Raw genomic sequence first — 26,592 nt, forward strand, 5'->3', positions numbered from 1 at the left:
TCACAGATAGGCACCATTTAAATTTCAAACCTAACAGCTCTTCTGTTTTCTTGTAACAATGAAGAAGAAACCGCAGACCTTATCTGTCTCTTTGGCGTAAATAATCCCTAGTGTATAAGTAGTTACAACGGTATAAATGTAAAGATACTAATACAGCTATCTCTCATCCATAAAGAAAAATGAGCCACATCAGCGTGAGTGACTGTTACACACCAATTGCACCCAGTACAAGGAATGTAGTAGTAGTATTATTCTGGTAACACAAAACCACAATCCTTACTGCAAATTTTATGACACAACAAGAACTTTGTATAGGTCAGGCTTTGTCTGAAAAGCCCGTATGGTTGCCAATCTGTTCAGTGCAAAATGCGACTTACTAATATCAGGTAAAGAAATGAAGATATATTTATTCAATGATATTCTGTGCCTGCACAGGAGTTTTGTAGGTGAAGAACTAGGCAGTACAGAAAAGGCATGTACAGTAACAGAAATCTGGGTTCAGCATCCTTCATCAGATGTTTTGAAACAATTGCAGGATATAGAGTGGATCCAGAAACAGACCTCAAGGGGACATTGAGGACTTCACTGCTTCATCTGTAACTTTGATTTAGTGGTGGACACTCAGCCTGCTCTCAGAAGCTGTATGTTAAAGGCAGGGACAAGGAATTTACGTAAGTGTTGTTTATACTACAAAGAAAATATCTGAAGCACAAGGTGATTGAGGTGAAACTCTTCCAGCCTGTAAACCATGTCATTCTTCCTCATTGTAAACTGCACAACTCTTGTCCTATTTCCTGTATTGGTGGGAATAAGAATGTGCTAATTCAGTCATTTCCTTTTTGTCTTTACAAATAAAGTGCAGGTCAGGTCACTCACAAGATTGGTTCCGTGCCATTCCAGTCAATAATAGCTCCTTGCCACCTAGAAATGAAAGCAATCATTGTACATCCATCAGCTAATCAGGTAACTGGAAAGGTAACCCAACATCCCTCAACCACCCATCAGACTGAGACTGATTTCAGTCTCCTTACCCTTCCTCCAGTCTCTCCTGTCCAATAGAGAGTCCTCGTCAGCCGCTGATTCAGAACAAGTACTTTGGTTTTGCAAAGACTGTAGGGAATCCCCCAGCTGGGTCAAGAATTAATCCTATATAATCATAGTGCTCGGCCTCTCAGTTGTCAGAGCACTTCCGAATGCTTCAGTCTCAGTCTGATGAAGACCTCAACCAAGACTCAATGAAATCAGGATGATGCACTCCAGTGACCTCACTGGGTTGAAGTGAGTCAACTTTACAGTCAGAGTCATTCATTGCACCCTTGTCTGTGGCATTTCTCATGTTTGCAAGATCACGGTCCAGATCTATTGCTTTCCCAGTATCAAGAACTTAGATCTGGTTTGAAAAATCTGTCTCAGAGAGCATGTGCCCAGTAGTAAGACATTGGTGAGGGGGCGGAGACAACAATGAGTTGCCAGAGTGCCACATTCTTTCTGTCACCGAGGAAAGGATGTGTCAGCAGGGCTATGGCAGCTCAGTCCTTTCACTGAGCAAGTCAATTAAGTGTAAAACAAAACCAAAAGCTGAATTCATGCAGTATTCAGCGCAAAGTCTCAAAGGAAGTGACCATCTGAGGGCTGTTGTGAAATTTTTCCTTCTTTTTTTATTTTGCTGGGAAAATAAATATTAAAAAATTGCAGAAAGATTGTCCTCATCCCCGGGCTTAGTAGGAATACACAACAGTGATGCCTCACATCTTAAGATAAAAGCAGAGTGTGCCCAAGCTGGGCATATTCAACCTAGTCTGGCATTTGCCAGTGTGGAGAGCTGTCTCTACCAGAGGCTCAGAATATCACCTTACCCCCAGAACAACCAAAGGCAAGTGGGAAGTACAATCACCACCTTCTGTCACCATTGGCTTTTCCTGGTAATATCATCAAATCATCCTTTATCTTTGTATACAACCTTCCCAAGGCACCACCTTCTATCTCACCAGGGTGATTAAAGCTTTGAGAGGGATCCGCAGAGATGCCACAGAGGCCAAAAGACACCAAAAGAAATCTGCTCTGAGACTAAACTGTACTATGTAAAAATACTAACATGTGCTGATACCATTTTTGCTGTTATGGCTTAAGGTATTGCTAATCGCTATGCAGTGAGGAACTGGCCTGTTTCAAAACAGGCTTTCAGTAAAGAGCTTAAACAGAAGGTGATATTCTGAAGCAGGACTCAAGATAACGTTCATAACAAGCCTTATTTCCTGTGTTTATTTTCAAGCCATTTTTTTGAGCTGTTTGTAGACTGAAAATCAGGTTTTGGCTGTTTGCTCCTATCAAGACAGCTTCAAAACTTTTTCACATATTGAATCTGCACAAGAAAAGGTGTCAAATAGTGAGGAACCTCACTCACAGGTGCTGAACAATTCTAGTCTTTACAGACAGAAACCTAACTGTTCGGACAATGGAGTGTGATCATTTCCCCAAACTACCCAGCCACAAGGTAGTTCAAATGGAACCCAGATTCTAGCTGTTGATTCAATTATAATTTATCAGATGAGCAATATGAAAACTACATTTGACCCATCTGGTTCAACTACAACCTCACCCAAGAGTCGTGGAGTTAACGGGAACCCAAGAGGAACTGGTTCACGCCCTGAACAATGCTCGGTCTGGAATAACATTCACAGTATCTCCTGTACTAATCATTTGGTAGAGTTTTAGAGCACACCAATAACTCAGGGTGAAATGCCCATGCTCTCCTCTCCTCTTATCCACTAAATTTCCACCAGATGCCTCACTTTAAAGTCAAACAGATGAACTAATGTTTCATACAGCCCCACTAGCAAAGAGGAAAGCTGGTGCTAGAGGGTTAACAAAATATACCGCTGAATTCAGATTATAATATCAGATCAAAGTTTTATTTCCCTCAGGCAGAGCTAACAGATGTTATTTCTGCCAGTGGAGAGGGAGGCTGAGGATTGTGACTGTGATATAAGAGTATTTTTCAGGGAAGAATGGGATAAGATGTCTGCACGGCATCTCCCAGATGAGCCAGGGATGCACATTCCAGACATCTCTTGGTCAGAATCTGACTGCTTCTACAGATGTCTAGGGCTGAAAGCCACAACAAATGTACATGTACTTGCACTGACCCTTTTGGCTGGGAGCCTGCAGGTTAAAGCAATACCTGTTGGTGACCAGTCCTTCTAGCCATCCGAAGTGTCATCTGCTTTAAACTCAAATCCCGTTCTGACATTTTACAGAACAGGGATTAAAAAAACTAGCCTCCTCCTCCTGCAGAAGCAAAACAACCCTTCTCCTCTGATAGCAATAATAATAATAATAATGAAAAAACCTAAATACAGAAACAGCCTATTACATATGCAGTTTTCCCTTTGGGAGAGGATAAGAGAACAGACAGCAGACAGATGTTAGGCATATAACTCAATGTACTACAGGACAATGGTGTTCAGGTATTGGGGTAAAAAATGCGTAAGGCTTTTCATGGATTAAGACAGAACTGAGTTACACGAATGAAAGGAAAAACCCCAATCAACATTTGGAAACAACAGTTAATCTTCTCAGTTCTGATTGTTCAGACTGTGAAATTCTTCACTGTGCCTGAGAAATTATCCTGGACTTTTTGATGAGAGAGGTTCAATAAGGATCTTCATCGTGAATGCTTGGTCAAAATAAGTAATGTCTCTTTAGTTGCTTGCTTGCTTCACTAAATATCACTTTAGGAGTGTTTGCCATCGTTGTATGATAGAAGAAAATGTCTTTTTTATCTCCGGATTTGTTAAAATATTGGTTAGTTTGGTTTGTTTTTACTTTTCCCTATATAGTGTTTCATAGTTGGAAGAAAAAGTTCTTAAAACAAAAAGGAAAAATATAACATGAAAAACCTTTAGCAGCAAGGCCATGGTTAAATAAATACACTCAAAGCCAATGAAGAATACTGAAAACAAGGAGCCAGACTGATCAGGGTAAATTGGACAGTCCTGAGAACGGTACAAACAAAATAAATTGACACTGGAATTTGCTCATAATTTACTTCTCCAGTAGATTAAAGCAGGGAATTTAAAATAAACAAACATCACCATTACAAAAACTGTGTAACTTTGATACGATGCCAGGAGTGGAATATGTTCTAAGAGCAACTTTAAGTAGTTGCATGCATTGTTCACCCCCACTGTGTGGGTTTCTGAGGCTACATATTATTTATTTTATTTTGTAGTCATGCTTATGTGTCACTGGAACAGAGGAATCAGTACAATCTCTATGTTCGGGGAGCCTGGACTATTGTCACTGCTGTCATGTTACAGGATGCCTCTTCTGCTTTCCTGTAACTCTAGATTGGCAGCCCGGCATGAACACGCTATTTGGCAGCCATTGTTCTGTTTGCTTGCAGTTTTTTTGGTGTTTTTTTACAGGACAAATTATGGCAAGGAGAGGAGGGAAATTACAAGAGAAATCTGAAGCTACTTGGCCTGCTGATTTAAGAAATGTTACGGTCTTTGACAATGAGGCTTTTACTTCTTGCTCCAAAGATAGTCAGCAGCTTTCAAAGTCCTGCTGATGAAGCTGATATAAAGCTGATTTTTCTACCCCGTTAAATTTCTCCATTTCACTTCTTTCATGTCTCACTAAACTGCAAATGTTCTCATTAAATTCAGTATGACTTGGAAAAATTGCTTAAAAGTCCATCTAAATATCATATAGATCTCAAAATGGCCATGAAAATCCTAACATGATGGGAACTAGCCTTGTATTTGAGGAAATAATATGACCTAAGAACTGTCAAGACTGACTTCACAAAACACGGTGTTTTGTAATCCACTGTGCTGCCCATCCACACATGGAAAGTTTGAGAAAACTGAGACCATTGAGCACAGGGCTTCATGCATCAGGAATGGTACCCAAGTCCTTCAGTGCAATTATATTATTCAGAAAAGACTGATGAAGATGGAATAAAGTTTTTCCTTTTCTCATTACAATTCTACAATAGGAATCAATCACTTTTGGGAATCTAAATTTATATCTATTGAAACCAACTTGTGCTCTCAAACGGAATTTAGCTCAGTCAGTTCTTGGTGATGTAATGAAGGTTCCTCTAAGAATGAAGTGAACGCCTTAGCCAGTTTGATGTTAACTACAATAACACACAATTACATTTGCACAGCCTGGCCTATTCAATAGATCCTTTCTGATTTTCAAGCAGCAATTTTGCAAGATGACTTGCTGCGATATTTTTTACCACACTCCAGCCTTACATATATTATTTATATTAACAACTGAATATATCTGTATGAAAAACTGTAGTTTCACTTACTTTGTCCTAATGCAGTGCTCAAGTGGAGGAGTGAGATCATTTTCTTTATCTTCAGTGCACATCTGAGTTGTGTCTGCAGAGACATATCAGACATTATTAGTAGCTGGCATATACTTCTATTCATATAGAGTACAGCAGCAGCTTCTAGGAAACCCACCCATGGAAGTGACGGACAACCACTCACACTGTAAACCTCGTGGCCCACAAAAGACACGTATCTACTTTGGACTGAAATACCCTGGCAGGTGAGCACTGCTGGCACCTGGATACCATCTCATGCGCTCGCTCACGCCGTCTGAACAGAGTGGCCACAGACAGGGCCAGGAATGCTCTAGAGCAGACACCTCAGCTATGGCTCTTTGCACATACCATGGACTTTAGAGCTGGCCTTAGAGTTGACAGTCAGGCACGCACTGCTTTGTCACCTCTTGAACCCTTTCAGCTAGTGGTCTACTGCCTGTTCATGTGATGGGAGGCTAAAGGCTGGAAGGGGGTGACTGAACACAAACGCTGTCGGGAATGATCCCCGGTATTAGTTGTTCTGGGCCAGAAACTTGCCCAGAATTGTACTGACTACTTAACAGTAAGAATGGTAATGGGACAGTGTTCAAACTTATGCCTTGACCCAGGTTAGTCTGCTAGTATAGAGATGGTTTCAAGGAAAAACATGGATTAGAAGGTGAAATAATATGCTGGAGGGCTGTCATGAGGTTTTTATTTTGCAATTGATATCATAATTACGAAGAAAACAATTTTCATTCCTCAAATTCTAAGGACAGCGGTAGTCCTAGTCTTGAATAGGAAACCCCAAGTCTAGTCCAAACTGGGTTAAGATTCACCCTGGAAAAGATTTTCCCTTGACTGTTGAGAAAGCAACGCACAGATGGGAGAAGATGATGTGTTGGATATAAGAGAGCTACCACAGATTGAGCATTCCTTCGGGACGGAGAGGCAATTGCACTGTTCTGGGGAAAACAGAGAGGTCAGTGTCTCAGACACTGGATCTGTCAACAGTGAAAGTAGTCACTGAACTTCCCAGAGAGAAAACATCCTGCGACCAGCTTGGATGTCAGTCTGCTCAGCTGTTTCCTGTTTTGGAGTAAAATATTTTAAGATTAAGGGTTTTTTTTCTTTTTCTTCTTTTCTGTCCATCATCCAGCCAATGAGTAGGTTGTGAGCAACAAACGATGCCAAGACAGGGTGTAGGATATGGGTCTGCTTCAGTGAGACTGATGTAGACAGGATGGGAGGCAATTGCTCTCACATTCACAGCTGCCAGTGTCAGATATATCTGGCTTCCTCATGTCACAGCAAGAACCTGGCTCTCCCTTGCCTGTTGATCTTGTCGGTATAAATACATGCAGAAAACTCTGAATGACTGTAAGAGCTGGAGTAGTAGGAAACTGACAATATTTAAAATTACATAAAGTACTGGCAGTTTTCTCCTAGATCCTCGGGAACTTAGAGGTACACAGGAATTGTTTACGTTTCAAAGGGCCTCTTTTATCTTAATATTGTAGCGTCTAACACGGTTTGTTATAGTATTTGGACAGTCCAGTAGTATTTGGATCCCTTTAGGAATTCCTGATACTGATGTTCTGGATCTTCTCAGAGTAAGAAGCAACAACCACTGTCCTGACCTTAGCACTGGTAGCAGGATAGGCATATGGCACAGATGCCTTTCCCAGTCATTGCCAACTTGCTGAATTTTGTCATTTTTAGACTTGAGTTCTTCCAACCAGAAGGTCTGAATGGTTCTTCATACAAAGGAATAGGGGAAAAAAGTGTCGATAAAGGCATACCTCACAGGAGCAGGCAAGGAACATTTGGCTAAGTTAAATAACTAACACACTGTGTTAAAGTGTTTCATATAATTCATTTCGGAGCAAAGCACATTGTCGTTACACTTTTCCATTGAGGGCCACAAAAATGATCCATCCGAGGGCTGGAGCCCCTCTGCTGCGAGGCCGGGCTGGGAGAGCTGGGGTTGTTCAGCCTGGGGAAGAGAAGCTGCGGGGAAACCTTATTGCGGCCTCCCAGGGCTTAAAAGGGGGCTGTGGGAAGGGTGGGGGCGACCTCTTTAGCAAGGCCTATTGTGGCAGGCCAAGGGGTGATGGTTTTAAACTAAAGGAGAGTAGATTTAGACTGGATATAAGGAAACATTTTTTTACAATGAGGGTGGTGAAACCCTGGCCCAGGTTGCCCAGAGAGGTGGTCGATTCCCCATCCCTGGGAACATTCAAGGTCAGGCTGGACGGGGCTCTGAGCAACCTGATCTGGTTGAAGATGTCCCTGCTCACTGCAGGGGGGTTGGGCTGGATGGCCTTTAACGGTCCCTTCCAACCCAAGCCATCTGTGATTCTATGATTCTGTGGTCTCTTAGATCTTCACTTATATTCTAAGCTAAGGGTAGTGAGAAACTGAGTGCTGGCACAGTTACAAACTTGCTGTTCAGGAGATATGATGAGTACAGGTTCAGAAGGGTGAAATCTGAAGAGGCAATCACTGAAAGAAGTACTGCCCATAATTTCAATGGCAACCTTAGGAAGTGATGTTTTATTAATCGCCTTTCCAGAAGACTTGCACACTGGAACAATCCAGTCTTAACTGTGGGAAAAAATCTGTTCTGAGGAAAGTGTCATAATCAATATACCAGCTTTCCCTAGAAACTGTCTCCAGCTTCTGAACCCCTGCTAATTTCACTGCTTGTGCTATCTTCTGTGGCATCTGCAAAGTGGCTGAGGATGGTATCCATAGCTCTGGAAGAATATTTTGAGAAATTCACTTATAGTCTTCTTAGGAATTATTCAGCTGCTTTTTGAAAGGATACTGGGATGAAGGCATGCATCGATGAGGTATAAGAATGATCTATTAAAACAGAATGTACAAAAAGTCCTGTATATCACTTGGAGACAACATATTGTAACTGTTAACACAGGTAGGCGTTAACTCTATATATTAGGAAGGAAGAGCAGTATCCCTCTGAGCACTGAGATCAGTGTTTATGATCTCAATCATATTCATTTTATTAATCTTAAGATATAAGAGATTAATGAGAGAGACGCACTTTTTCATACACGTACTTTCTGTGACACAAAACAAAAATCACAGAATCTCCACTTGGTCCCTAAACAGCTGAAAAAAAGATTACCAAAATGCAGAGGGTTATTAATTTAGATACACTGGCTTGTTTTCCTTCTCCACCTATCAGGAATTTCTACCCCAATGGAAAGGATTAAAGAACCTTCATCTATTTATGTCGAACTCACTAGCAGGCATTGCCTGCTTTTAGGACAGAACTTCATATTCCTTGTCTCCATTTTGGCAAATGGTTATCAGCAGGAGAAGCAGGGTAAATTCTCAGTGTAAAGTGGCAATTGCTGTTACCCCAAAAATGTAATTCTACTCCCTGGCTTTTTTGCCTTTCTTGCCCAGTGTATTTTCTTCAAGATTTCATGAAATGTGACCTCGATTGTAACCTTCCTAATTATAAATGAGATTCCCATTTCAAGGAATTCACCTGCTTGCTAGTGAAAAGCAAATGACTTTGCTAACCAGCACCAGTGAGATGTGGCTGTGCAGCACCCAGGACCTCATGTTGTATCTCTAGGTAACACTGCCTAACCATCATAGCTTGGTGATATTTCCACAATGGAAATACCAGTGATACTTAGCATGCTGAAATTTCCACCCAGTACTGTGTTCATGGTTTGGATGCATGATTGATGTTAGCTTTTAGACGTAAAATAATTTCAGTTTTTCTCCAGACATAACAAAGGATTACCGTACAGCCAGAGCTAGGACAGTGTTTCCCTGGAATGACAAAATTATTTGCATTTTACAGCCTCTTGCAGAATTTCACAGATAACAAAAGATTTAGTAGGACACATCCCTAGAGGAGGCTATAACCTCAACAAAAACATATCTACCTCTCAGTGCAAGTTTAGTCTTTGAGGAGAACAGGTTGAACAGTAAAGAGAATAAAATTGTACAAACTCTGAGCACTTTCCCACCCAGGGATCTCAGCGTGCTTGGTAGCTCTGGATTTTGGAAAGGTTCCTGATATATTAATAATGAAAAGACAGATAAGCACACCTCTTTTGGACTGTATGTTATATGGTGCAACACAATAGAAAAAAAAAGTGCCTTGATCTCTCTAGTCCTATGCTGAACTATATCACCTCTGACACTTACAAAGAATCTTTTATCTGGGAAAGACCGTGTGGGAGCCAGTTGGCAACTCTAGTCCAGTAAAGATTAAGCATTTTTTTTAAGATAATATATAATGTGACCACTACAATAGAATGACAGGGATTTTAATTAAAATAAGAGGATAAATAACAGGCAGAAAGATGATTGAATTCACTACCAAATCTTGTGAGATGCGAAAGCCCCCAGCACTGCCGTACAAACAGCTTTGCCACATGGACTCAATTAGAACATACAACACCCATGTATAACTCACCCTGTACAAGAACCAGAAAGTAGATGCGAGCAAAGAACACAGACAGCTTATTTTTAGAGTGGTCTGCAATAGAGTGACTTCTTAAGATTGAGAAGGAATTTGATTAGATAGTATAAATACATTGAAGGAAAGAAAACAAAAGGTAAGTAGGATATTATTAGCAAATAGGAATTTAGTGGTCAAGAATATCTCAATATGGCAATAAGTAGGAGCTTTCTAAGAATCAGAATACCTCTTGTCCAGATGCTTTCCAGTTGGACAAATGTGTAATTTCTATAAAAGCAGCTGCATAATTTGGCATCATTTCCTGAAGGAATGAATGTAGCAAGTTGGAAGACCTTTTGCATGCTTGTGTTTCCAGGTATGCTTACAAGCAGGCAAGAGACTAGACTTTATTAGCAGATTACTGCCATCTTCTGAAGGAGCTGGTTTTGGAGGCAAGGATTTCATGCTTCCTCACCCTCTATGCTCATTTTACTACAGTCATGTAGAGTTGAGTTACTGAGCCGTACATACCAACCGTTAACCGTATTTCTTCTTCCTGGTTGGCCAAGCCATCGTAATAATATAGATCAAATCTCCGTTCTGTTTTCCAGTCACCTAATAAATCCTTCTCCAAACAAAAAAGCACACTGAAGTGGCTTTCACTGCATACCAACCAAATTGGGTATTTCGGGGTCTTCAAGTAACAACCAACCTAAAAGAAAGATATAAAACATTAGAACATCACAGGGGTCAGGGGGAGAAACGATTCATTGTGGAAAACACGAGACGTATAAGATCACTTATTTATTATACTCTACAAACATTAACGAAGGTTCATTATATAGTGCTGATGAAGCAGACCAGGCTATTTCTGGCAAATCATGGAACACATAAAGCAAGTATCTGGCCTGGAGCTATAGGCAGGTAATGAAATCCAGCTGTAGCATCCTTGCAGCAGAAAGATCATATCCCAGCTGATCAGAATCAAAAGGAACCCTGTCCTCTGCAACAGCTATAAAACTGCAGTGATGTTAGGTCAGGAATTCTACATGAGATCAATGGGAGACTGTGATTTTATACAACAGTAGCTGGAAGCCAGACAAGAGACTTTGTTGGATCTCAGAGAGCATGAGACACCCCTATGTGGGCAACTAAACTGAGCCCAAAATCTTTTATTGGATTAAGAGTATAAAACATTTTAGCATCTTCCAGCTTCCCAGTCCAGATATGTAAAATATTTTTAGCTACAAGAAGAAAGTAATAACAAAAGCACCTGTTTGATTCATTATTCTTAAAAATTAAATATTCTCAGCTGAAAAAAAACCCCAATGATTTCTTTACCTTTTCTAAGCCTTTGCCCTCCTTTTGAAAGCTTGAAAGTATACTTGTTTATAAATATCCTAAATATTCTGTATGAAATTGGATATAATTGATTTTCATTCTCATTACTGATTTGAAGTATTATTTTGATATCTATTGGCTATTTAAAATGGGGGCTACTACAGCACTTCTTTGGATTTGTAAGTAATTGCTTTTATCTATATATGTATCCATTTATCAGTTTAATCAGTTTTTTCTGCTGCTTCTCCCCATAGTCTTTAAAGTTCAAGTCCAGCACAGGATTGAGGCTAGTTTTATGTACATTTAGGTTCATAGCTATTATTTCGCATGGAATTTGTTTTAGGGCAAAAATATATATGCCTTAATACCAGGGGGAGTGAATCTATGGTTTTGAAACTTAATATACGCTGATGTCAAATGAATCATGGAAGTTTTCTGCATCCCCTGGGGTCAGTGAGTATCCTGTAGTATTTTCTTCACCTAATATTAATGTGTTCTGAGACAGATACAGTGCTCCTATTGCACGCTGCTGCTTTAGAGCAGCGCTATCGGTTAATGATTTTAGCCCCTTCAGTAGTAAATAAGAGTAAAAATAGTGATTAGATTGCTTAATGTAGCAAAGAAACCTTATTTCTTCCAACTGGGATTTTAATATTCAGCTACAACAGGTATTGGTTATTAGCTACAGTCCTGTCATTGAAAGCTGTGTTCTAAGTTCAAAATAATACTGTTTGTCCCCCACTGAAGTGTTGTTTTTTGTATCTCTGATAAATTGCTCAGGGAAACGAAAAATAAAACTTTTTTTTCTTTCAGGGGAATGTTTCTAACTACAGCTCTGCTTATTATTCTTACAATCGACAGAATCACTACTGTGCAGCATGCTGTGTATAACCTTCTTTATTTTATCCCTAGGTTTATGTATCCTTTGTTAAACAAATGTTGCACTGCTGGTATACTACCAATCTGCAAAACAAGGAACAGCAGCCAGGTGTGCAAAGATACGTGCATAGACATATAAGATCAATTCCTGTCTCTGTAATACAGACACATGGATCAAAGAAAATTTGCTAGTTCAGAGGTTCAGGAAGTTTTGAAGAGGTTTGCATGGTAATATGGAGAGTGATATAATCTACAGAAATCATCTCTGCCTATTGCTACCTTTACTGCTATGGGATTTGAATCATGCTTCAGCATGTGCAGTGAGTGCTTGTGGAAACTGGAGGACTTTTAACATAAAAAGCCTCATACATCTTTTCTAGATATAGACTCGCAGATACAGCTTCTACAGGACAGCCCTCAGTTCTTCACCTTGGACATGTGGCAGCAAATGTCATCCCATATAGTGCTAAAAGGCAGAAGACAACATATATGCTGTTGTAATTAAGAGTTGAAACGGCACCCTGAGTGATAAGAAATAAGAAAAATAAGCTTTTATTATTAAGATTCAGAATTTGTACCTGAAGTGTTATAGGAGTACAAAATCAGTTACCTTCCCCCATGAGAATTTCTTCAGATGTTAGGTAACAAGTCTCTAGCTAATTAAGTAACCGTTCTCTGACTCATTACTTTGCTAGTATCTATTTAAAACAGCCTTTTATACAACAGTTCTGCTTTTTACATAAATTCTTGGCTTAAAAGTACAGAAATTTTTTTACAAGCTTACAAAAATACTCGTAACGGGAGTTATCAAGATGGGAAATATGCAGTTGCAACAAAAGATGGCAAATTAGATGGATACGGATGAAAAGATTCAGTCTCACAAATGTGGATATTTTAGTATGCAGACAAATCAAAGCCATAAAAGAATGGCCAGTCTTCTCCTAAAAATGTGTTCTTCCTACATATTTCTGCTAAATAAACACCCAAGCTTCATCAAACAACCTTTGACAAAGCAAGATCAGAGAGACACGGAACTGTTTCAAAGCCCACGTCCACTCCAGTTCTTACTCCCATGAACAGTCCTATTGAAGTCAGGACAAACTGTTCAGATGAGTAAGGTCTGTAGGAACATTTTCCAACCATGTATAATTTGCAGTTACAGTGCTTGCAGAAGAAGGCGAGGGCATGAACTTTAAGACAATAAGGAGAGTGTAAAAACATTGCAGGTCAAATCCTCATCTCCCATTAAAAGGGAGGAGTCTTCATTTCAATTACATCTATTATACTAGTTGGGGATCAGCTGCTACCTTTAACATTAAATTGCATTCCAGGTGTTGGCTGGTCCCTACATGTGGGCTTCTCCCCAAAACTACTGGCCGCTCTTTCCCAATATCATCACCTTCCAAGGGCTTCTGGCCCTCTAGACACCTCACTAGTGAGTTTTCTTTCCTTAAATATATTTATACAATCTAATCAAATTCCTTCTCCATCTTAAGACGCCACTCTACTGTAGTCCACTCTTACCTAAAGCATTTTCAGCCTATAAAGGACCTAAAGTTAGATGGGATAAATCCAGATCCAAATGCAGGTGTTTATTATCCAAAGAGACATGTGGAAAATATTTGACCTGTCAATTTCTGTTTTGCCTGTTTGTAAAGCATGCAGAACTCTTCTAAACATGTGGGGGTTGTTATACTTATTGTCTTAAATAAAAACTCTGCGATTCTATTTTATTTGGAAGGACGTTGACAAGAAATCAATGACAATATCCCAGCAACAGTGACTAGCCTCTGGGAAAATAATTGTCCATGGATAAGTAGGAGGACAATAGAACTTCATTAAGGAAAATTTCAGTTTCAGGCTAGAAAGGGAGACGTAAAAACAACGAATGAAGAACAGACTTTTGAAATGTCCAATGCCTTGTCAGCCCTGTTTCAGTTAAACTTCTACGTAACATGTGTTTTTGCCCACAGTGGTGCTCACAAATATCTTAAACAGCAGGGTCCCTTGCTGAATGCATCTACGCGGCACAATATCTACTGCATACCCATTACTGAAAAATAAGTGGAAAATTAAAGCCAACCATCAGTTTCCATTTTGCACACACATATTTTTGTTGTTGGTTTCTTAAGCGAGGTGGTTAAAAACCTCTTTCCAAACTTTCCCCTCTGCAACCCCTCCAATGACCTGGCTTGAGTCCAGTCCATCTGACGGAGAAAGGCGCCTGGTTAGCAGACATATTTCCCAGCGAAGAAGGTTATAGGAAGGACGTTCCACAGGTCAAATAAACAGGTGAGGTGCCAGAAGACAGAGCATATGTGCTGAATTTAATAATTCAAGTAGGTCTTATAGCACAGAGTGTGCTACTTTCATCAAAAGGACCAAAGATAATATTTCCCATCTGTGGAATTTGAATGAATAATTTCTGTTTATTTATGTTTCCCTCTCTTTTTGAAAAGAAATAGGAAAAACGAGCATATAACTTCTTTGTCAATGCCACGTTCTCTCTGTTTTCAGAAATGCAAAAACTAAAACACATCAGTCTCTGGAAATGCTGACAGCTGAGGCAGAGGCTTGGACACTGTCAAGAATCAGAGTAGGGTGAGTTTGGGAGGTCAGATGATAGGAGCTTTAACCACTATAGCAGGACAGGTTAAAAGCAGGAAAGAATCAGTGAAGACAAAGAAGAGTCAGAGTCAAGGTTCAAAAGAGACAAGTAACCTCAAATACTTCCATTACTTCATGTACAACAGCCCATACCTAAAGTGGTTTCAAAAAGTATTTCAGAAGGATGGCCAAATTCATCAGCCAGTATCATACTAACTTCAGAATGAGATTCAGAAGGCCTGTACTCTCTTCCCAGTTCAGCCACTAGCTTACTGGATGACTTACTGGGATAAGCACTTTGATTTCTGTTCCTCTGTTACCCTCCCTGTAAAATGGTAATGCTACTTGCCTCTCTCGCAGAGCACAGATCTATTCATAGGAGATGACACATAAATGCTGGATATTATTATTGTTGATAAGAATAGTAACATCAGTAATACTAGTAGTATCTTTTAAATTCTTCAGATGAGAATGTAGATTATTTTCCTCTTTTGTCCTTGTTAGTCTCTTACATGATCTGGTGTAAACACAACGAGCATCTGTTTCCATCTGTTTCTTTTAACACCACAATAAGTTTTGAAAAGAGCATTTCATCGTTCAAATTATTTTCACCTGCAAATTCAATATGGCATTTAGGCCAAAGACTCTGACTGAAATGCACGGACTTTCTCACTCACAACTGCTGTGGTTGGTCCTGGCCATGTCTGTGCCTCACCTCTTTCTCTGAGGTCTCTCCCTGCTGCAGAAACGACTCAGCTTCCATGAGACTCCTGCTGAACTGCTGCGCGCGGCAGCCTAGCAAACAGAGCGAAACCTGCACTCAATTTTGTGGGCTGACTGGCTTTTGGAAATGTTTCCATTGCTTTAAAACCTCTAAAGAAATCCCCGGAAACCAGGAATATCAAATTAGGCTTCTTAGTTAAATGTGTAAGATCAGATGGAATTAATATAGCATATGTATGGGCTTAGCACAAAGAAAAGAAATCCAAAGATGTGTAACTTGTCTAAGGAAAAGTAAAAGAATTGGACTTTTAGCTTTTTCGCATTAAAATATGGAATCTCACTATGAAACTAAATGCTTACATATGAAGTAGGTTGAATGAATCCATCTGTAATGGTGAAACAATTTGCAACAAGTGATTACACCACAAAAAATATTCTGATTTTAGTGATACGTTAGGACTTAGAGTGATAATTAGACATTAACAATTACAGACAAATTACACGAAGCACACATTTTTCCAAGCAGCAAAGATAACACATTGGCATGATCCACTGAAAGAGATTACTGGATCAGCAACAGAGGGGTTCTCCAGGCAATCACTGGGGAAAAAGGGGCTGTTCATTTTGTTTTGATTTGCTACTGTTGAAGTTTGACAGAAGGATTAATTCAGTTCTCAGGCCCTTATGATATTTTCAGCTCAGAAGACATGCCAAGGAAATTGTGGATTACACACAAATACTGCATTTATTAGACAAGGGAGATAAGATGGTTATGTGGATTTACTGCATCTAGTCTGGAATCTTGCATTTCTCTTCTGAAATGCATTGGTAAATTGGAAGAAGTCTAGCATAGAGGAATAAAAATAAGCTTTGGACAGGATGTGCTAATGAAAAAGGGAGGACGTGTTACATCAGCTTGCAAATGTCTGGTGGATGGGAATGAATTGTTTAGGGCGCAGGCTGGATTAGAAGTAAGGATGATAATCAGAGGAAACTAAGTAAGTGAACAGTCAGATTTAATATTAGTACATCCAAAGCACAAGCTGTGTAGTAGACTTAAAATCTCCATGTTTGCAGGTACCTGCAAATCTGTGTTTGCATGTCCTTGTATTTTAAAGTAGAGATGTGTGAGAAAAAAGGTAAGATCACAGTCCTGTGCACTACAGTCAACTAATAAATGGCCATCTGAACAGAAAGGCAGGAACTTCATGGATACAGATTTTTAAAAGAAAGCCTACTATATAACAGGACATAAAAATAACCTGAATTATTCCCTGAGAGATTGGCTGGATATGACCTAAAGGGAGTTTTCCAACTCTAATGTCTATGATTCACCATATATCATGCTCAGGATTTCCTTACTCCTGGAAACACACACACAGAAAAAAAAATCAAAAACAAACAAAAAAATACCCACAACCAAAAATTACAGTCCTTTTCCATTACCGGTTTCAGTTACCATCCTTGTAGCCACAATGTAACTGGATGCTGAACCCACTTACTGAAACACTGAGAGGAAGAAAAGAGTCGGTTTGAAAGACTTACAGGCAAATGCTATTCTCAGTTCCACTACTGCACACTATCAGTGACATTTACTTTTTCTAAATTGTTCTAAACTTATACCTTTGTAACAGAAAGCGGCATCTGGCCCCTCATGCTGAAACCACGGTGGAGGCTCCCCAGACTTGAGGAATCTGGCTTTTGTCAGATCTCCCCAGATCTCAGCCTCCCCAGAATGTGACTTTTGTCCTAGTCCTAAGGCACGCACTGCAGCGTGTGCTGAGACGTACAAACTGAAAGGTGGAGCACTCGCAGATGTTCTTAATAAAAAGCAAGACAATTTGCATCAGATGCCCAACTAGTGTAGACTGAAAAAAAAAAAAAGAGGAAACTACGTCTACTGGAGTTTCTGTAACTGATTAAGAGTCACTGCCTTGGAAAAGAGATCACTGCTCGTGACTCCAGCTCCCATGCAAGAGCCCAGTAGTAGAAAAACAGAACCCCCTCCGCTGTATAATTTACAGGATAAGTGGAAGACAGTGGCTGATTCTCTGGGTAACTTTTTACTTTATTTTTAGAGGGCAGATGGGAAAGAAACAGCTCTTACCTGCACTGACCTCACTTACCACTTTGCTACTTGGAAGTCATTTTACTCACTAGAGAATGGAAAAACTGCTACAGTGGTGCATAACCATTTTTTGATTTTCTAAATGTTACATAGTTTAGAGAAAAGGACAAGGAGCTTGAACTAGACACAGAAGCTAATTTATTTTTAGTCCAGTTTGTTCTAAATTAATCTGATTTGGACACACTGATATGCTGTCTTGACTGAATTTAAGCCTTTTCATAGTCTTGTAAAAAATGTAAAGGATTGCGTTAATTAAAAATATCAAAAATTATAATTTGCCAGTAGTAGGAAAATGTAACTGACTTTACCCATATGGGAAACAGTTAAAATCAAGCTTTGTTTTCAGTCACACATTTCTATTAGATCAGCACAAACAAATTCTTTGTTAATCCCTTTCAAATTTTTATAGAGGCGCCAACTGCAAATCCAGATGGGACCGTTACAATTATCTAATCTGGCATCTAACGCAAGCAAGAGAATCTCAAATAATGCCCTTGCATCAAACACAAGATTGTCTCTTTAAGACAGAACATATCTTTAGGAAAGATGTCCATCTTGATGACAATGTCTGTTGATGGAGAACCACTGAAACCCTTATACAAGTATTTCCAGAGGTAAATTAATTGATGTCACTTTTAAATTTTTAATCCATCTTTTAATTTTCATTACGACTACAATTAAAATACTAATTTCAAAGACATGTTTAAGGGAACATTCCCGTTATATTAACAGCCATTTTAATTGTCTATTATTTTCTTTACTGTTAATACAATATGACCACCATTACAGCATGGAGTGGAGGATTCAATCAGTCTGGCTCCCCATCACATAGGAATTGCAGAAAACTGAATATTTAGAGTGAGTTTCAGCTCAGATTCAGTTGCTTATATACACGTGACTGAGATACAGGTGTCCACATGTGAGCTGGGTCTCTCAACTCCACTATGATCAGTGGAGATCTAGTGAATACAGCCAGGGGAACAATTACGTTTAGTCAACTGAACAGCTTTTAACTCCACGTGACTATACAGTTCACGTATACAGATCTCTAGAGTAGCCACGTAAGTAGAAGTGTGTTAGTTTGTAAGCTGACTCCTGCTTCAGGAGATCAGTTAGAAAACGACACAGGCATGTAAGATTTGAGATGCTGTAGACTATCCAAGTCATTTACCAAGGGGTGGCAGCTGTGACACAGAACCACACCCAGAAGGGAGACCACGTTCTGCCTTGGGGCATCTAGAACAATGCTAGATGCCCCTGAGTGAGCAACCGAATCAACCCCATAATTTCTTAGTTGTTATACTCATTCCAAGAGTATTTTAAATTTGTTTCCTTTTTAATTAAAATCAGAAGAATGGGAACCTTACCTGGCAAACATCATAGTGCTCGAAGAGAGACAGCAAACCAATGTCACTGCGGCTTGTGATACCTTTCAAAATTGTGATATTGCCATTTCCAGAGTCTAGCTCTATCACGTCGTTGAAAACATTGGACACAGCTTTGCCAGTCAAAAGCAAGTTCACCAATTCCTGTTTGTGACATGTTGAAAAAGAAAACAAAAATCGTACTAGTTAAGAACAGTTTCGTCTCTACCAGACATCAGTACAAGATTTATTCAGGACTGATAAAATTACACATACACCAGACACTTAATTTCTGTGGTGGCTTTAAGTTTAGGGTTGGGATTAGGATTGCTTGTAAATTTTTTTCCAGATATTTTGTGCAAAGTCTACTCCCAAAGTACAATGAGGAAATATTAGCAGAGGTTTCAATGTTCATCTTTCCAGAAGCAAACTGCTGGTAATCAATTTACTCCTACATCCAATTCTCAACCTTCTCATATTAATGTTGGGGTTTTTTTTTAAATTGAAAGATTTTGGTGTCCCTTGTTCTCTACAATGAAAGCTACAGCATAAACGATATGAATTAAAAGCCTGTGCAGTACTGTCTGATATTTCTGCATGTGCTTAGTGATGCGTTTTGTTTGTTGGACAAGATTTGTTACAAGATTTTTTTCTCACTGATTATTTCTGGATGAACTTAAGTCTAATTCAGTAAGACATTCACCGATATGGCTTCACATCTGGTCCGTATCACTAATACACTCATACCCACTATCGCAGATTGTTATTTCCTCTCTAATTGAACCCGAAGTACTAGTGTGTCAGAGGGTGAATACATGTGAGAGGGTGCGTGTGTGCATGCTGCACGCGCACATGCAAGTGTGCATAAAGCTCAAGGAGCACAGACACCAGACATTTTGCTCAGCATAAGACCTCACGAGGGCCAGCTAGGCTGTAACAGCACATAACATTATCTAGCAGCAGACTGTGCTACAGCAATGAACCAGCTAACTCTTAATAAATAACATATGTCAAGAAACATGAGGGGAAATAATAAGAAGAAAGTTTCCAGAAAAATTAATCCAAATAACTGTTCCCAAAGACATGAATAATACTGGTATTGCCAGTTTGGACTTGATGTATGATTTAAAAATACTGCACACATTTATAGCCCCATGTTTCTCCTGAAAGACTCCCCAGAGTTTATAGGTTCTTACTGATGTTTTTAGGACTCCTAATCCACCAGTGATATTTCACCACCTTCCTGAGGAATCACTGTGTAACCACTGTACAAAAGCTTGCCTTTTACAGCCAAAATGACAGTACATTTAACAGCTGTGGACCATATTCAGCTGCCCATGTCCCAGCTTTGGGACAATCCATGTCACAGAGTTTTGGGATCTACATTCCACCTATGTGTCCCAAGGCAAAGCATTTCCAACTGGGTGGATACCTCCTCAGGCCTAGAGCCAGCGGGAGACATTTAGTACAGGACACAAGCTGGAATTTAGACGACAGACAGTTGTGGTCCTAAGTGTCAGACAGCAATTCAGACTGCTTATTTTCAAGCACCATATGTCTTCTAGACACACCTATAATAAACCAGTGTCTCCAGTCTGAAGTACCAGTTAGCTTCAATCAGCATCAGCTCCGTTAGCTGGGCAGTGGCCGTTTATGGAGGAGCTGTACGATCAGAGATGCAACATCAGTCACCTTTCTGAACTGGCAGGGAGGAAACATGGTTTGCAGACTCAGCAGTATCTCAGCTCTAAAATCAACTAAGGAGTTCAAAAGAGGCAGATGAGAGGAGTATGAGCACATGCACACACAGGTACAGACACACGCAGACCTGAAAACCAGGCCAAAAAGCAGAGGCTCTGAAAGCAAAGACAAGAATATGCAAAACCCAAGGTAATAAGAATAAAGGATGAAGGTGCTTGACACTGTGGGGAAAAAGGAAAAACATAAGGAACTTTAAATAAGAAATGCTACCTCTTCCCAGAGGTCAGCTCACAGCTCTGCATGCAGAGGTGTATGACATCCCCACGGCTGCACGCTTGACTTACCTGAGTACAGTAGCCGTGGCTGCCAATCAAACGGTTTGTAAGCACATCGAAATCATTGCGCACCCTGAAAAGGAGCAGAGAATACAACTAAATTAGGAGTGGAGAATACAATTAAATTTAAATATAGTTGCTTCTTTTCAGTAGGCTTAACATCTCTAAATCTTGGGAAAAAAAAAAACCCAAACTGTGTCCCAACCTTAAATACATTCTACATTTTGGAACCCTTTCGAGGTGATTTTTTGCATGGCAAAAAACCCCTGTATATATCAACTAAACCTGAGGCAAGCAAAAATTTGTTAGAGCTAGACTAAAGAAAATAGTTGTAGAGTAGAAAAGAAGCCATTGTCACAACCAGTTAGAACTTTAGAAATTAGAACTACTGGACTACTTGTCTTACAGAATCACAGAATGGCTGAGGTTGGAAGGGACCACTGGAGGCCACCTTGTCCAACCCCCCGGCTCAAGCAGGGCCACCTAGACCCAGTTGCCCACCACCATGTCAGATGGTTTTTGAATATCTCTAAGGAGGTAGACTCCACAACCTTCCTGGGCAACCTATTTCAGTGGTCAGTTAAGACGTTCTCACAAATGCATATATTTGTAATTCCTATCATCAATGTTTGGAATATACCCCCACACTGAAGATGATATAATCTATACACTATGTATAAAGACTCTAGGTGTACACGTTAATCATACCACTGTCTGTGCTCTTCTTCTATTTTATGACATTAAAGAGAAAAGTCCATGAAACTACATTATTGATAATTACAGAGTAATATCTCCCCAAACTAAGTTCCCTCTCCCATAACTCCTGGAATTATTGAATTAGTGATTCGTTGATGACCTAAAAAATAAAGGTTGTAACTGTGATCATTTTTATCCTGCAGATATAATGTAATTGTAAACATTATTTTATACTTAAACAGATGTCTAATCTAGTTTTGAGAAAAAAAACAGTGTACTATATTCTGGGACAGCTATGGCAATAAACACCACAGATTAATTCCATGGTTCATAAAAAAGCTATTTCCCTTCAGTGTAAAATATGTCAGTCTCTGTTGTTTTGGCTACACCCTTATATTGTTACAAAGACAGAAAGAATGCCTGAATGTTCATCAATTAAAACCTCGTTATTCTACATAAATCTGGTCTTCTCACTCTCATTCGACTTGTAAAATCTTATATGCACCCAAATATTCACGTTTCCTGGCAATTAGCACAATTATTTTTTAAAAAAAGGAAAGTATTTACTTTTTGATAAAGTAAGAGTTGAATTGATGTGGGAACTAGAAATTTCCCTTCGACATCACTACGCATGCTCTGTTAAAAAATTGATTTCTTAAGTAAGAAGCTGGGACATTCCCTGTCTTCATCCCAAACGTTGCATAATTATTTTCTCATGGAATTTCTTTGCACACCAAAATCAGAATGAAATATATAATTTGTAAGATTTCCAGCCCAAATGATACTTAAAATCATTCAAATCAAGTTGAATCACAACTCCCTTTTTCAAACATTTATTTTAAAGGTGATTTACAAGTTAGACTCAAGCATGACAAAGTGCCACAAAAACATCCCTTGCTAGTGTGAAATCAAAGAAAAGGCCACGGAAAGTGCCCGTGATATGGAAAATTCTCTCATGCAACATTGCAAGGAATGGATGAGGCGATAATAATCTTTGGATTTTGGCCATTTTTTAGTTTTAGAAACAGTTTCATCTTGAAAACACCATAGCCTTGTTTGAAATGAGCGGACTATACAATATGCGTCAGTTAGGGACGATGGGACATACGACAAAGACAATAGGAGGAAGTTCTAATTTCATCTGTAGGTACAAACAATATGGGAGTTTAGAGGTGTATCTCAGATTTTCAAGAAGAACAACATATGCCTTTCAAATCATCTCTGCTAATGAGGAAACAAACATCAGGCATATAGCTACAAGATTTACACCGATTCTAAATGGTTTTAAGATTGTTATTCTTACCTGCCAAAGATTTACCAGCTTCTGTGCAGGTGTATTTATTGTGTGATATAATAAAAGGCATCAGCTTTTAAGTGCTACTACACTTCATGTATTGTAAGAATATCAGATAACTATAACAGTGTGTTATTCTGCTGGGCGTTGAAGACATTCATTGATGACAAGCAAATCTGAAGCATCTGTTCATTCTGGTGTCTTGGCTATCAGATGTCAAAGATGTTAATGAATAAATCATTACTACTAATACTATTTTGTCCCTGCTTGGAATTCTTCCATTTTTAGTTTTTAAATCACTTTAAAACAGAAAACCCCATTAATTTTAAGCCAGGAGACTTTTAAGTACCCCAGTCATCATCAGACAATGAGTTAAAGGTTTGACTCTACTGAATCCCTCCTTCTTAATTTACAGCCCGATGCTCTGCATGCTGCTTTGACAGAATCACAGGTCAGTAAGGAGACACTACCAAAGAGAACAGTGTTAATAGTAAATATTTCTTCCTCATGGTATATTATCAGTATCTTTCAGTGTCATGGCAGTACATCATTCTAACTGGAGAGCAAGGGAGGAGTATGTCAACTGCTGGTGCAGAACAGTGGTGTTTCCCTCACCTGGCAATACGGTGAAGTATGTGATAAAAACTATTCAATCAGGGAGCAAGATACTGATTTTTACAATCTCCTGGACAAATACTTAAAATTAAGTATGTGTTCAAATATGGTAAAGGCAATCTTCAGCAGGAATCATTTCCTGAGTCGATACACAATCAAAAAGTTGACAATGAGATTTGCTGAATTTCAGATCTCTCTGGAAGATCTCCCAGTTTGACCTTTGTTTTCAGTTGTACTGAGTGTGAAGTGATGTGGCTTACGTCTGTACTGAAACCAGGGAGGAGAGAGTTTGAAATCTCTATAGAGAGAGTGAAGCTGTGGATTCTGCTAAGGCAGAAGCAGCCTGTTGAGAGGACAGACAGGCAGCAGCAAATACACTCAGATTAACAGACTTCCTATTATGCGTAAAGTCACAGTTTCACCTTTCGCCGTGTTTTAGTTTTTGCCCTGGGACCCTTGAGACACTGATTCTCCGTTCAGCGGTGCTGGAATTGCTTAGCCCAGCTTTTCTGCTATCTCGACAAAATGGGAACATATTTTTATATGCTCACAGAACCTAAACAACATGGCAAAACTCATCTCCACATATTTTATTAATTTTGTACTACTATTGTAAAAAATATTTCTATTTAAATCTTCCCCCCACCCCACCCCGTAACTGGGTGATCAGGGTGAGGAACCTATATCCTGGGGCTTAACTGCCTTTTCATTCAGCACGCAACCAAACTTTTTTTTCTCACATTATTATCACATAAAATGAATGTCGTTATTTGGCAAAGCCAAAAGATGTGTAAGGTGGCTTCTGAGCAAATACCTACTTTATAGCAACTGCTGAAATCTCGTTATGACAGAAATTAACACATCTGGTGTGAATTATACATATTTGCTGATGGTTTTAGGGCAAGAGTGCCTGAAATAGCCTTTCCAAAAAATATCATTACGTATTAGAAATCTCATTTTCTCTCCATGTTCCTGTTGGTGATTCTGTGTTGATCTTCAGCATTGTTGAAACTGCTAGTTTCAAGTTATAAATAATGCGGGTATTAAGGATGTAAGGTACTGAAGATGTTCTGAGCCAAACCTTTGATGGCTCTGAATTGTCACAGCCATATTGACACAACTTGCTGACTTCAAGGTAGCCATGACAGTTCCTATTAAGAACCTGCCTCGTGTTTTCAATTCATTCATCCATTCTAGGATATAGAAATTATAAAAAAATATTGAAAGAGTTTAAGACAGATTGACAACAAAAATACCAAAGTTAGAAGAAGCTGTAATGGCAGGATAAACTTAGCACTGATGGTGCATTGATGAAATAAATTACAGTGATCTGTATGGACTCTACTAAAGCTTTAGAAGAGCATAAATTCAAATCCAAAATAGAAATATTTTGAGCAACTGGGTGCTTCAGTATAACATAATCTGTAATCAGATGAACTTTTTCTTAGCAAATAACATTGAGTTAGATAAATAAAACGTTTTTAAAATGCTTCATACACATTAATTCTCAATTTACTTCCAGGAGAATTCTTGCCAAGTCTTAAACAGAGAACATCTGAGCATTGGATATTAAAATAAAACTCACATACGAACTGTAATACTAGGAATAACTCCAGACTGTCAAAATATGAGTTAGTTCATGTCAGTTATTTACCCTAGATACCAACTGCGTTGATAGCAGAAAAAAATAAAACAATATAAAAAAAAAATAGTTCATTCAGATAAGGGCTAGCTGTTTTACAGTCCTTAACTCTGTGGCAAAGCTGTAATAGAAAATTGGTGACCTCACTTTGTTCATGGCAACAGACAGCTATATTAACAAACACACAATTACAAGTCTACTCCGAAAATAGAATTTGGGTTGGGAGGGAGAAAAACTTGTCTTCAGGCATAAGGATTTCAAATAATTACAATGGGGATGTGGAAAATGACAGGATGGGTGACTGGCTTATTGTGTAAATGTTCCTTTTTTTTTTTTTTTTTTATACTGGCACACTGCAAAGGTTTCAAATGAATGTTTAAAAAAGAAGGGAAGAGCCCCTCTGAAGAAAAAAAATAATTGCTCTTTGGGATTCAAATGAGTAAAAGCAAGGAAGTAGCTTCAATCATCACAGCTTTTTTCACATACCTGCTAATTTCACAAAGTTCTTCAAAGGTACACATACTCAGATAATTGTACACATTTAATTCATCAACCCTGCTGCTACAGGGTGCTAACATTCTGTGGGAAGTATTTCTATTTCAGAGGGATAGATCTGGTGTGAAAAGTGAGTAACCTATTGGCACATTCAACCTATTATTTCACTTTTTAAAATAAATTATCTGATATCTGATATCTGACATCTTCCTGAGCACGACGTTAAGCAAAGATACTAAAGGCGGATCTGCTTGACCATGATGACCTTACGCTTAGCGAGCAGAGCTCAACAGTACACAGTGTGACAGCACAGTGGCTGAAATCTGGTAAAAATACAACAGTGTTTTTGTTACTGTTCTACTTTGTAGTAGAGTAACACTCTTTCACATCTTAAGAGTCTTTTTTAAAAATATACTTTATGCCCCTAAAATCAAAAGAGTTAATTTCTGAAATGTTTTGATTTCCTGAAGGAAAGGGAAAAAACCAAGACCGTGAAGATGACAAAGCTAATCAATCACTTAGGGATGGGCTTCATATAACTCATTTTTTTATACCTGAAGATGGACACATAAACATCAGCTAATCACTGTGGTCTTCCTTACATTTTTTAACATGGAGAGAAAATGGTACATCCTGAAGGTAATTTATGTGACCTTGCTTGGGTAATTTGCAGAGTAGAGGAAGAAACGCTGCTGGAAAATGCCTTTTCTCCATCTGGTGAACATAAAGTAAAGGGAGACTGCAATGACTCAGGCATGGCCATCTAATTGCTATATACCAGGGACTGGACAAATAAATCATACTCACAAATATGCCGGTACTGCAGACAGGCTGAGTATATATTTTTTTTAGATTACAAGCTGAAAAATAAAGTTGCTATAGAAATTACAACACCCTGTAGCCAGCCTTGAAGAAAAGACTCCTCGACTGGACAAGCCAATTAAAAGCAACACATGAACACTCGGTTCCAAATAGTCACTTTGTTATAAATTTTAG

At 39.0% G+C, this 26,592-nt stretch overlaps 1 protein-coding gene across 2 annotated transcripts in view; it reads right to left on the reverse strand.

Annotated features, from left to right (window-relative positions):
• Positions 1-387: 387 nt before the first annotated feature.
• Positions 388-26,592, reverse strand: part of MINDY4 (MINDY lysine 48 deubiquitinase 4) — a 75,884-nt gene continuing 49,679 nt past the window's right edge. Inside the window, exons 14-18 of one of the 2 annotated variants that reach the window (XM_075082218.1) lie at positions 20,864-20,927; positions 18,822-18,983; positions 10,312-10,488; positions 5,327-5,399; positions 388-921 (exon numbers count right to left, since the gene is read on the reverse strand). In XM_075082218.1, coding sequence (XP_074938319.1) covers positions 869-921; positions 5,327-5,399; positions 10,312-10,488; positions 18,822-18,983; positions 20,864-20,927 — 529 coding nt within the window. In that variant the 3' untranslated portion in view covers positions 388-868. Of the gene's footprint in view, positions 922-5,326; positions 5,400-10,307; positions 10,489-18,821; positions 18,984-20,863; positions 20,928-26,592 lie in introns of both variants that reach the window. The other variant, XM_075082217.1, reaches the window with a different exon arrangement.

This window comes from Phalacrocorax aristotelis, chromosome 2, assembly GCF_949628215.1.
Source record: "Phalacrocorax aristotelis chromosome 2, bGulAri2.1, whole genome shotgun sequence".
Taxonomy (NCBI): Eukaryota; Metazoa; Chordata; class Aves; order Suliformes; family Phalacrocoracidae; genus Phalacrocorax; species Phalacrocorax aristotelis.